The 13,279-nt window shown below is 38.9% G+C and overlaps 1 protein-coding gene across 1 annotated transcript in view; it reads right to left on the reverse strand.

Moving 5' to 3' along the window:
- slit3 (slit homolog 3 (Drosophila)) overlaps nucleotides 1-13,279 on the reverse strand; it is a 241,607-nt gene that overhangs the window by 50,412 nt on the left and 177,916 nt on the right. Inside the window, exons 9-14 of the mRNA XM_085468616.1 lie at nucleotides 12,279-12,423; nucleotides 9,265-9,336; nucleotides 8,377-8,448; nucleotides 7,039-7,110; nucleotides 3,986-4,129; nucleotides 2,783-2,946 (exon numbers count right to left, since the gene is read on the reverse strand). Coding sequence (XP_085324742.1) covers nucleotides 2,783-2,946; nucleotides 3,986-4,129; nucleotides 7,039-7,110; nucleotides 8,377-8,448; nucleotides 9,265-9,336; nucleotides 12,279-12,423 — 669 coding nt within the window. The remainder of the gene's footprint in view (nucleotides 1-2,782; nucleotides 2,947-3,985; nucleotides 4,130-7,038; nucleotides 7,111-8,376; nucleotides 8,449-9,264; nucleotides 9,337-12,278; nucleotides 12,424-13,279) is intronic.

The following is a 13,279-nucleotide window of genomic DNA, read 5'->3' on the forward strand; positions in this document are numbered from 1 at the left end:
TCATCTTAATAATAGTAATGGCTGAATTTTTCTTAGCAGACACACGGGTGAGAGGTGTGTAGGGCTAGAGAGGTGATGGAATATTTGTGCAATCATGTGGCTTTGGAATAATTGGAATAATTGGGAAAACTTCACATGGACGTCCTCCTCAAGTTAGAGACAGAACATGTAAAGTCTGAGATACTTTTGTTGTAGAGCGCACACACAAATACATATCAGATAAAGTACATATCTGGCTGATGGCAGTCGAGAAAGTTTAATGGTAAAAATTCAAGTATTATATATGTTTTTTTATCTTGCATTAAATTTTTAATAAGGTTGTAAATACTTGCTGCTATCCAACTTAAGAGAGAGCTGGATAAGCTGGAAAAAGGGACTAGTTCTTTTCTACTCAACTTGAGTTGTGTACTGGAAAGAGAAACCAGTGTTGTTTCTACATACTGAGAGACAAAAAAAATCTTGTCTGCAGCATCAGTTTTGTTTCCACATTCCAACCCAAAATCATAGAAACACATCAAAGCTGGCAGAACAAACAAAAACCAGAGGAAAATGGGGCTATCTAAGGAGCACATGAATGCACAATAAGCCATGCTAACCACTGAAACACTGACATGCGATCGGAGAATCTAAATGTGAAGAAAACAAGCATTCATTGTAATGTGCTTTGAAGCATTACAAGGAGATGTTTCCAGAGCACAATGACAAAAGTAGGAGCATCTGTTTAAATGCAATTTTAGAGTTCAAATTTATGCTTGCAGTTTTGCAATCAAGGTGAACTGCGAAATGTGGATGTTTCTCAATTCACTTAAATGTACCCTGTGGAGTTTTTGAGCCGGAGTGTCACCATAAAGATTTTATTTAAAAATGTGTCTACTTCTGGTTTGTGTTGTGCAAGTGCACAGTATCACGAGTACACATGGGTGCACACTGGCAATTTAGTTCAGACCTACTGACCAATTAAGTTTTGGAGCAGGCAAAACAATAAAAGACAAAAAGAAGAAAAAGACCGAGAATAAATTGAAAGCTACATACAAACAGATAATACTTGGAAATAAACACCCACTTGAATTGTGTTGGTTTACAAGAAAACTCCACAGGGCATCACAATGAGATAAGCAAGAGAAAACTAGTAGGTGTTGATAGTCAGCCCTGATTGTATTTTAATGTCAAATGTCAGTTTATGACTCATTTATTTCAACCACAGTCATACTCACATATTACAAGCCCTACAGATAAATGCAAACAAGGTTAAATGTTTGACCCAGTTTTTGCTCCAAGGTGTGTGATTGGCTGGGAGAGGCAGGTAGGTGTGTGCTAGGCGGTCCCTGGCGCTTGACGGAACCATGTGATGTTACAGTAGGCGGGGCCACATGGTTAGATCAAGCACAAGAGACAGCTGCACAAGAACCAATCAAAATGCAGGTCCACACAGGAGGAAGTTGGGGCAACAGAGAGCTGCACCAATCAGTCAGGGGGCAGGGTCCATACTGGACAGGAGAGGCAACAGACAGCCGCAGATCCACACAGGGAGGGTGGCAGGATCAGAGCACTGCCCACCAATAGCAAGAATATCCACAAAGGTCCAGAGAGGAAGAGGAGATGCAGGGAGAGGCATGGGACTGCAGAGAGGAAGGGCCAAAGCAAAGACGACAGCCATAACCAAGTTTAGGGGAATTTGTAATCTGGTTATCTTGATTATTATCTACCTCAATGGGCAGAGCACAAACATTAAGAGATTGAATACCACTGAGATATTAAGCTAAAAATATAGGATGTGTGCCCACGCCACCACAAGCACTTTGGATAAAACCTCTTGCCATTTAATGGTATTGGTTATGCTGTTAATGGTGTGTCCATTTGATCCTGGGAACACACCATTTCACAGAGCAGAAGGGGTGACTATGTTATGTCAAAAAATACTTTTTATGGCACATTGACAGATGCTGTGATGGTTGCAGTAAAAACAATCATTCTGGTGCTTAAAAAGTTGCTTTTGATCAACTTTTTCAGCTCTTCTGCAAATTTGAGGTTTTAGATATAAAACAAAGCATTAATAATAGGGTGTCGCCCTTGATAACAAGACGCTGGTCTGCTAGAAAAAGCAAAGGAGATTCTCACTACAGTGTGTATGCCTTACTTATACTGTCTAAATTGGTGATTTGCCTAAAACCAGTTTGACACAACAGAGCTTCAAGGATTATAATTTTCCAGTACTAGTATTTATGACAGGAACAAACAGTGTGGAAAAAGCCACTACAGATAAGCAGTTTTGATGTTTAGTGTAGCCACACACAGCTAGATAGACACACACACATAATTTCGTTCACACAAGTGAGCAATCACAGTCTGTGGATAGTCCCTGCTGAGTTAGTTATTGTGCTGCGTCATACTGAATTGGTCTGTGTTGTAATTAGTGAAACCCATGGCTCCTATCAAAGGAAATAAGAGCAAGACAACACTACCACAGAGACAAGAACTGTGGGTGTGTGTCTGTTTAGTAGTTGTTTTTGGTTTTTATTTATGCACTTTTAATACTTCATATATTTGTAATGCTTCAATTGTGAAATGTGACATTTCAAGTATAACCTGATTGATTTACATCTGTTTTTCAGGCATGCTTACCTGCATTTTTTCTTTAGCTGTGTGCTCTGCTTGGATAGATTCTCTTTACATATATACAACTAAAATCTGGGGGAATCCATAGCTAGGTTTGCAAAACAATTTTGTGTATACATTTTGGATACATGATTGGCTTGTATATCAGTGTAAAGTCATCTCCTACCTGTGCACCTGAACTTCTTTCCCTTCACCTGGCTTATTCGTTTGTTAGCCAGCCTTCTGGGGTGGCTGCAGCGTGCTCCGCTTGTCTCAATTGGGTTGTCAAACAGGTAGTCTGCCAGCCACTTCAGGTGACAGTCACACATAAAGGGATTCTGGGCCAGATGACTGAAAAAGAAAAAGGACCAAGGACAGAGTGGAAGCTTGATTTGTAGAAAAAAGAATCTCAAGCTTACTACAGTTGCCTGAGATTTCGGGTTTGGATAAATATACTGAATACTGTCTTCTACAGAAAAATTACAATTCAACTCATCATTTGTTGCATTTCTTTTCCCATCCAAAGGCACATGTTTTCCAAGAGAGCTACTCTTGCATTAAGTGAGTTATTTTACGTTTCAAGCAGCTGAGAGCGTTATGAGAAGAATTTTATAGCTATCATTAACACTAATAACCTTCATTAATTAACCAACAGAAGACCATAGATACTTAATGAAGGCCCAGTTTTCTAAATAGATTTTTTTCAATTATCATCTCTATACATCTTTTCGTTCAGTCACAGTAGGGGAAACAGTGGTTGGAGATCATAGAACGACCAAAGTTATCAGCAATCGTGTGCTGATAACAGGAAACAATTGCAAGTAGTTGCAGCAGTTTCCTGAATACGAACAAATTCAGTGCAATCAGCAGACAACTGTCGATTCTTTCTAGTCAAGTAGGTTACTGCCCTGTTTTTACTTTTGCGGTGTCAACTAACCGGTGAAAATGTTATTCTTAAGTCTAAACTGATATTAGATGAGAAACGACAGATGTTGCAGTAAAAACCTTTGGTGAAAAAGCGGCTGGCTATTTCAGAAGCCCAGTGTACTGAGAATGTATTTCTGATGTAAAAATGAAAAATCACATATCAAAACACTTGCCAGCGTATCAGTCCAATCTAGGTGCAGCAATTTCCAGCAACTTTCGCCAGCTATTCCTCTGGGATCTTAAGGCATTCCCAGGGCTGAAGGGACATATAATCCCTCCTGTATAATCTGCATCGGCCCTGCTGTCTCCTCCATCTGAACATGCATGGAATATCTCACTAGTAAGGCATCTAAGCAGTCTATTGTCAATTCATTTATGTCAGCATATTAATTATTGATTCAACTGATAGCAGCAGCTCTATTTAAGACACCAAAATGATGTAAAACAACATATATGAACTTACAGAGTCTTGATAGAGCGCAGAGGGGTGAACAGTCCTTTACTGATGGTTTGCAGCTTGTTGTCATATAATGACAGGAGATTGAGGTTCTGTAGGTCTTGAAAGGTGTTGACTCTCAAACAGTTAATTTTGTTGGCATTGAGCAATCTGAAATGCAAAGAAGAGCCATTAACATTTGCTATTCATCTGCCTCTGTTTTGTTTATTTGGCTGTATTATCTGTGCTCAAGACAAACAAAAGATAAACGCACACATCGATAATGAGAATTCATTTTTCTCAGATGCATCTCAAATGCAAAACCACTATTTTCCTCTCCTGTCATCTACTCACTATTTCATCCTCTGTCCCTTACCAAACTCACCCCTCCCTTCCCTACATACTCATGATTATACTTTTTCTGGATGTGACACATAAATTTGAAAATTGCAGTTTTATACTTTCTCTTCTGGAGCAGGAGGGGAATATCCACCGTTGGGTGTGTGAGTGTAATACCTTGTTTTGATGGGAGAGACAGATGGTGAAAGGAGGGAAAGGCAGGAGGAAGAATGGATACAGGGTGGTGGAAATAATGGAGTGAGATAGTGAAGGGACAGGTGAAAATTTAATTTGGACTGACACAGATATATATATTTAAGCGAACGTGGCTGACAAGCAAAATGGAGGAGAGAGGCAATGGGAAATGAGAAATGTGATAGAAGGATTAAGTAAATGACAGAAAAGTTTTCACCTCTACCTTCTCTCCATCTTGCTGTCTTTTCATATCTACACGTCATTAGCTGATATTTCCAAGTTGTCAGCTTTTCCCTGTATTTCCACCTTTCCTCTTTTCTTGCTTCGGGTCTGTCTCAGTCTCCACTTTTCCTCTTCTTTCACCCTCCCCACCTCTTGTCTTTTGTTACATTCTTTTTTCTCTGTCACACACTAAACAGTCTACTTTTTCCCTTTCTTTCCCTGACAGGTAACTAACTTGGTGCTTGGTAAGGCAGTTCATTCTCAAACCACTCTAACGAGTGCCTGTACTGGCACATCTAATTTATGCATATACACACACACATACACACTCGCAGGTGATACATGCACACGTGCTGCTCTGCGACATATCCACGCCTCATTAGGCGGCTCACAGGGGGAACTAATTACTTGAAACCGCACCAGTAAAACAAAGCAGCCCAGAGATTATAAACAGACCAGTAGCTATATAAAGCAATAAACACATCTTTGCAGTCATAGGTTAACATGATGCTCTATTCTATTCAAGAGTGAAAGCTGAATGTAATTTATAATTATTACACTATGTGAGTGAATCTTGACAAACTGACTGCCTTCAGAGACATGAGAGGTTTTTGTGTCAGTGGTGAAATATTAAAAGGCATTTCTTCCATTCACCTGCTGAGTGAGTGCTAGAATGTTTCAATACGTGAGTATTAGCTAATCATTCAGTTTGTTATACACATGCACAACAATGGGACTGAATCATCCTGTAAATGGACAATGCATACATGCATGAAGAAATATAAGGAAATGCTCTTTCCAATTTGAGTTGTTCATTGATAACAGTGTCACATACTGGTTGACACAAAAAGCACAAATTTGATCTCCCAGTAGTTATTTCTGCTCTTCTAATATTTCCTGCATTTGTTCATATCTGTCTTCTTTCCAATGTCTACGTCAGTTCCACTCCTCATCCAGCCATCCATTAATTTATCTATCCATCCACATCTGCCCACCCCCTTTCCCTCTCTCTTTCTCTCTTACTATGCACCATGCATCCAAATGATCCACCTAAGCCTGTAAAAGGTGTTTGTGGGTTAGGCTCACTCGTCCTCATTCTCTTCGCTTCGCTTCACTTTACGATGGAAAAGCCCAGAACATTAGCTGTTTCTGCAGTGGACTGCGGCATTTCCGAGGACCATATGCCACATACAGTACTTATGTAGCTGTTATAGAATTTTTTACTGCATGTTGAACCAGCAGCTGCAGTTTGAATCTGTGCCCATGAGGAATTATTCAGAATTAATAGTTTCCCCCCTACAATACGTAAGATAACAAGAACTGTGGGAGATTACAGTTCGTATTGCAGCACACCAATTTATTTGTTTCATACTTAGCATTTTATACTGACATACACAGATAAATGACAGTTCAAAGGTTAATCGTGGAAGACAACATTCCATAGTAGCTGTTACTGCACAATAGTGAATAACATCGACCCATACCATTGGCCTTAGCTGTGATAATTGTCCAGAGGTGGATACGGACTGCTGATGCCAAATTAGTAAATCACCATAACCAGGGAAAATTAAGTACACTTCATATAAATGTAGTAATTTCTGCCTATTATGCTCCACTGAAACCAATTAATGCCAATTGGAATTGCAAAAAAAAAAAAAAAATGCAGTTCCACAGATGGCCACTTCAGAAGTATGTCAACCTGAAGTGACAAACTCTGGGACCAAAACACAGCAGTTCTCCTAAAGGCCACCTGATGCTGGCGTCAAGAGCACCAATACCTGCAGACTGCTGTGGTTTTATAATGCATCCTGGAGGTGTTCCAATAATGCTTACAGTTAGAAGCATTGCCTCTTTAATTGCCAGGTGTGCTAAACTCGCTGTAGCAAACTACTGCTGTATTCTAGGCCTGATAATTCAAATCACTGAACTGGACCCCTCATTCATGTTGGTGCATTTTGGAGTATTTTTAATTGAGTTGTCTTTTAAATTGACTGGCTGCACAGGGCTATAATGGACCTCCTTATTTATTTTTTTATAGTTTATTTGGCCAAATATTGTCATGTTTGGCTTCAAACAATAAAAAAAGAAAAGTAAAATCAGACATTTTACATGTTTACTGGTTGATATTTAGTAAAAGAAACTGAAGCTGTTTGAACATTTGGCTCAAACTGTATACAATGTTTCCTCAGTAGTTCATTCTTTATTGGGGTGTTATTATGATTTCGTATTTTTATTATTTTATATACTGCCCAGTGTATTTTTTGGATACCACACACATGCATCCAGCCACACACAGAACAACAGACCAGACAGACGATACTTACAGTAGCTGCAGGGAAACCAGTCCATCAAATATTCCCTTGGGCAGTTCGGTGATCTTATTGCCATATAGTACCCTGAAATGGACAAATTACATGACTTTAAAGGCTTGAGACTTATGTGATGTGAAGTCCGACGTTTGGCCTAATAAAATATTTTTATTGGTCCTCCAGAGTTTCCCTGCTGATTCTCTTATTTTGAGAACATTCTGGGAGTTTTGGTTATGCTACTGAAAGAAGATATCCTGTACACATTTCTGAGACACATCACCCTAAGTCCAATTTTTAAATAGATTACTGTGTTAATGTTGTTGATCAATGGAGAGCTATAGATTTTTGGTCTTTGTTTAAGTTAAGAATTGAAAAATTGTTTCAGCCAGTAACAGAAAAGAACACTTAGTCTACCTGAAAACATCTAAATAATAAAATCTGCAGATACACTCGATTCGCCAACTACTTGAAATGACACTGTAAACTAAAATACCCTCATTGTTATTATTGTATTTCTTAGCCTGACCCATCTTCCATTAAATTACAACTATTCAGCTCTCCAAAAGGCAAGAAAGACGCTCAGTGCATCTCCTAGGAATGAAAAAGTCATCATGTTCACTCAACTGGAAAAACTATTTTAGTTGGAAGAACTGAAATTGTGTTGCAATCAAAGACAAAAAGCTGTCTGTTTCCAGTGGAAACCATTTTTTTAAACTTCTGTCAGATGAAAACATGGACATCACAGTCACGTTGAAACTAAGGCTTTTCTCACTATGCATACTGCTTTTTACAATTGATCTCATTTATTAGTCAAAGACCGAAATTAGGTTTGAGATGTGCTTCCAGTTGCAGTTGCATAATTTAAGTCACTGGAACAGTTGTATGTGTTGTAACCTTGTGCTTGAGCAGGACTCCAGTGCAGAGGTTTAGCCTCCCAGTGACATTCCTGCGTATGTGTGTGTAAGTGCGTGTGCTTGTTTGTGCATATACATGTTCAGTCGTAACACCCAGTAGGGTTCACCTTGTCTGCCCCTTCTTGTCTGTCTCATTTTCATGCTCCAGATTGATTCAAATTAAACTGTCCTTCATGTTCTTATCACTTTCACCCTCAGAGACAGACACACACAGACATAGTGAGTGATCACAGACATGCACAATTGCATACACAACAACATATTCACAGATGCACGTACAGAACATACACACATTCGGCTGCACTGTGTTCCCCTTGTCAGCATCAACTGTGACAACATTTTTATTTGCTTAATGTCTGGAAATGCAATTACTTTTCTGTCTGGATGTGTGTTTGTGTACATGTCTGTGTCCGTTTACATGCACATGTGTCATACTTACAATGAGGTGAGTGAGCGAAGGCCACTGAAAGCATCGGCAGCAATGTCAGAAATCTGGTTCTTACTCAAGTCACTGGGGAGAAAGAGTGGGAGAGTGTGTGTGTGTGTGAGATTACTCTAATACACAGCAATGGGGTTCATTTTTGTGCGAATGTCCTAGAACTGTATGAAAAATGATTATGCGAGAGTACATCAGCAGAGGTCATGGCACGGGGACAAGAGTAAGAAAGAGGGGACTGAATATATAAGTAAATGAGGGCAAGCGAGAAAATGGAAGCAGTGACATGTTAAGTGCAGTTCATGTCAGTCAGTTTTGACTGTTGTAAGATATATTGTTAAACACTGCTGCTGAGGAGAGGTTAACACTGTGAGCAGGCGGGTGAATAACCTTGTAACCTTGCACGTGTTTAGCATTTTCGGGCATCTGCATGATAACAACTTTTCCACTATTAATCTTTATATCTGTATGACTGTGTACATAGTATATTAGTTATTAGTTATATTAGTTTCTGTCATAATTTGGTAAGATGATGGTTGAGGAAAAACCTCAATCATAGGTCCTTATAGTGAGGTATAATGATTCTGGTATTTCTTAATCTTACTTGAAAATCTAGTAGTGGGCTTTTTAAAGCTTTTTAAAGCCTTTGTGTACATATGCAATTTTTCAGTGGTTAATTGGCCTTTTTTATATCTATTTACAACACTTATACCATTCAGTCATGGCATAATAACACTAAGATTAGCAATCATAAAAAATATCTTAGAAAGTAGACATTTGTTTAGAATGTAGTTTGCCTAAAACTTGTTTAATATATTGAACATTATTATTTAATACTTGTGTGTATTTGCATGTGTTTAGATGTATGCAGGTCGTTCCAGACAGACTCACATCCTCTTGAGTTTCTTGTAGGCAGAAAAGGCTCCAGCAGGGACACTTTTAATCAAGTTCTGCTCCAGACGACTGTAGAGAGAGAGAGGAACAGAGACAGGAATAAAAATAGAGAAATGGAGAAGATATTTAAACTTTTTAATTACTGAAAAGATCATTTACGTCAACATAAAAAGAAACATTAAATTATGAATTTCCAATACATATATATCAACTGGACACAGTAAGCTCGTTTTTTCTACTTCCAAGGTTATAATAAAGTCCTGTTTAGCCGCCACCAAAGCCAAACGCAAGTGCACAAAAAGTTCAAAAGGTGGCTGTTCCAATCAACATCTACAAAATATTTCTGCAGGTGAGTCAGTGCTTTATAGCAGATGCGGGCCAAGGTCGCTCAGTGTGAAATGTTGTCTTGAGTTTTGCAGCTCAGCAGTAATGTGTTTACATAGAGTCATTCTGATGTGAGTGTAGAAGAAGAAAAAGGCTCTGATGAAAATCTGGACTACTGACAACAAAACTTGTACTTCTAATGAAATTAAGGCCAAAGGGGCAGTATGTAATGAGATATGATGAATGGGAACTGAAACATTAAAATGAATGTTAATAGGTTTTTCTACAAACTGTCCATGAACAGTTTTAAAGCAGTTACATGTACAGAATAATCTTTTCAAAAATAGTTTAAATTTGAATCTCCAATAGATTCCTCGATCATTCTCCTCTGTAAATGCAACGCCACTGTCTTTACAAACAGACTGAAAATTTCTCAGCTTTTTCAAAAGGACCAAAGGGAACTCCATCATTTTTTCTGGAAGGCTGCAGACCTATTAGATCATACTGGTAGTAATACTCTATTATCACATAGGGAGCCATCAAAACTAGGCACACAGCCGACATTTGGGAAAATTTACTACAGTTTAGCTTCTGCTCTCCTGATGGTCAAGGAAACCCATTCAACTGTTCATGTATTCTTCATGTCTCCATGGTGTTGTGATGACAAGGAGGGAAAAATGAACACACAAAAAAAATTAATTACTGTTTTATTAAAATGAGTATTTAATAAAAAGTCACAGGAGTAAGATAGAAAATGAGTCAAAAAATTGTGGACAAAAGAGAGAAGACAAAAGGCGAAAGGGAAAATCATAGGAGAGGAGTGGGAAAGGAGGGCAATAAAAAGGAAATCAGAGGAGTGGAAAAGTGGAGACAACAGGGGAGAGGAGAGGGAAAATCAGGAGAAAAGAGGAGGATGCAGCGAGGTCCCAAGGCCATCCACAGGGTCAGCTGTCAGGATGATAAATGGAAACTAATCCACCCTTCTTCTTCTTCTTTTCATCCTTCTCTTCAGCCTCCCACCCAGTCATCCTCCTTACTTTAACTCACCATCCCACTCTTTCTTCCCTGATGGCAATTGTATCTGTGCATCATGTTTAAAATCACTGTTTTGAGCCACTGTAGTCAATTCAGAGTTCTAAATAACAAATTATAGTATGGACTCAAAGACTCATTTTATGTGGATAAACTTTATCTTAGTGTGCCAATTTGTGACCGCTGTGTTTTATGAAAACGGACGTTGTCCTGACTTTGAATGCAGCGCAGGTCTTACACTACAGATGCCTGTTTCTTGGCTTGTGTTGCCCTTTAGATTTCATCACTTCACTCCCTGGCAGCCAACAGCACTTTATTTCAACTCAGGGGTCAAAATAAATCAATGTATGGATACTGACAAAGACAATCTGCACACACAACAAGTTACAAATTACACGTAGGGGTAGCTAAACAAGCCTTAGACAAAGACACTTAGAGGCTCAATATCAAAGGATGTATTAAAAAAAGAGACATTTTAAAAAGCTATATAAAAAAATCTATAAGGTTAGGAGGCAATTAAACAGGAACAGGAACAGGAGATGAGTTTGGCAGGTTAGCCAGTGTGTTAACAATGGGCTGATTGTGCACGTATACAGAGATGTAGAAAAGAGCACAGACATTAACGTCTGTTGGAGTCAGATATTTGTTGAGGCAAACATGACAATAAAAATTATATTGGTTTTATATTTAACTTGAAAAGTTATGTTAAGATATTTAAAGTGTAGAGTTATACAATGACTCTAAAAGGATCCAGACATGTAGCAGTGATCCTTGGCACTGCCATTCAGAAGGATGACTTTGTCTCCATTAAAGGAATGACAATACATCATCCTATTATACTCTATTGTTTCGTGCTGCAGCAGCAACATTCATTATCACAGATCCAATGCTAATGCTGTGCATGTGTGTGTGTGCGTGTATGTCTGTCTGTGTGTGCATGCCCTGGAGATTTTATAAGGTGTTGTTGTACTTATGGCTCAATCCAAAAACATACCTGTATGTGTGTTTTTTGTTTTGTTTTTTTCAAAGTACAGACTTTATTTGTGCAAACAAAACTACTGTGTCTGCATATGTGTGGGTTGGTGTGTGCGTGACTTTGTGAGAATCTATTACTTATGCTGGGGAGGTATAACGGTATTGGTGTGCAGTTGCGGGCAAGAATTGCTCCTTTACTCACAGAGCAATCAACCAGCTGTCCTCTGTGCAAACAAACAGGGTACAGCGATCAATACGGATATCAAACACGTCCCCCTGTGGCGCGCGTGTGTGTTTAAATCGGTGTGTAAAAGAAAGGAAGAGCGTGAGAGAAAGACGAGGAAAAGTGTGGAGCTTAGGTGTAGTCTAAAACAAAATATCACAGCAAAACTCACAATGTGCCACAGCTGGGGATAGATTGGAGGCCTAATTTATCGTTTTATATCTTATAATGCTCAAAAGAGTTGGTGTAAACTTTTACACGTACGTAAACATGACCAAATCACTGGTATGTGGCTAGAATGCAATTTCCAAAACACCCAGTAAAAGTGTAGAAATATTGAGACATATACATACATGTCCAGGAAACGCACGTTATCCCCATCTGCAATAGAATGAACCCACGATACAAGACACATATACATATGAATTTGCAGAATTAGCAAGTAAAGCAGTCTTACATCTCCACAATGCCTTCAGGGAGGTTTACTGGAATTTCAGTAAGGCCTTTACGACGACAGTCCACTATGTTGTTGTTACAGCTGCAGCTGGGTGGGCAAACGGTTACCTGAGGAGCACAAGTCCTGGACTCGGTCTGGGCTGGACCTGTAGAAAGCAATATACAGATATGAGATTGGTTTCTTTATTTTTTGTTTTTTTAATTTGCAATTACAATCAGCCAAATATGAGGATGAAAAAAAGCTGATGCTGTTGTTTGGTTTCTAAAGCAACTGCACTACATTCTTCACAAGATGCTATCTTTTGAGATGAAACGGGATTATTCGCTAAACATTACCTGGCCAAGATATGCCTACCTAATATCGCTAGAGTAAGCAGGAATACAGGATAGACATACAGAGAAGAGAAAGGGAAAGCAGGTAAATGGTGAAAAGTGGAAAGATGGGATAAAAATAGTGAACAAATAAAAAAAGAGAAAGAGCGGTCTCTTATTGACAGTAAGTGAGGAGAATGGAGAAAAGTGCAATGAGAGGTGCTTTTCTGTGTAGCTTGTAGGCAGAAAAAAATGAGACTTAAGGCTAATAAAGAGAGCGCAGCCTGGCAGTCTATTAGCGCAGAAAGCTGAATCAGAAGCCTGTAAACATTGCCTGTGCTATCTGCAGCTGATAACACTACTGCTCTTACTGTGGCTTTTTAGCTGATTACACGCTCTACATGCTGTAATTCTGTCAGTGTAATAAACTCAATGCTGAGCTGTCTGGAGACGATAACAACCCTGCGTATAATACCGCCTTTAGTTTTACTATATTCTCTATATTGTATACCTCAACAGCACAGAGTCAGCTGCCAACAGCTCTACAGTGAACACTGGCTCATTTCTAAATTATGTACTACCCATGCATCACTCTTCCTCAAAAATTCAGGTTAACTTCATGAGATGAATGCTATATTTATGCATCAGTATGATGTAACTGCAGCCGAGCAAAGAGAAGGACCCAAAAGT

The sequence above is a fragment of the Copadichromis virginalis genome, linkage group LG2, assembly GCF_057382275.1.
Source record: "Copadichromis virginalis isolate Kocher_CV1m ecotype Utaka linkage group LG2, C_Virginalis_male_GT1.1, whole genome shotgun sequence".
Taxonomy (NCBI): Eukaryota; Metazoa; Chordata; class Actinopteri; order Cichliformes; family Cichlidae; genus Copadichromis; species Copadichromis virginalis.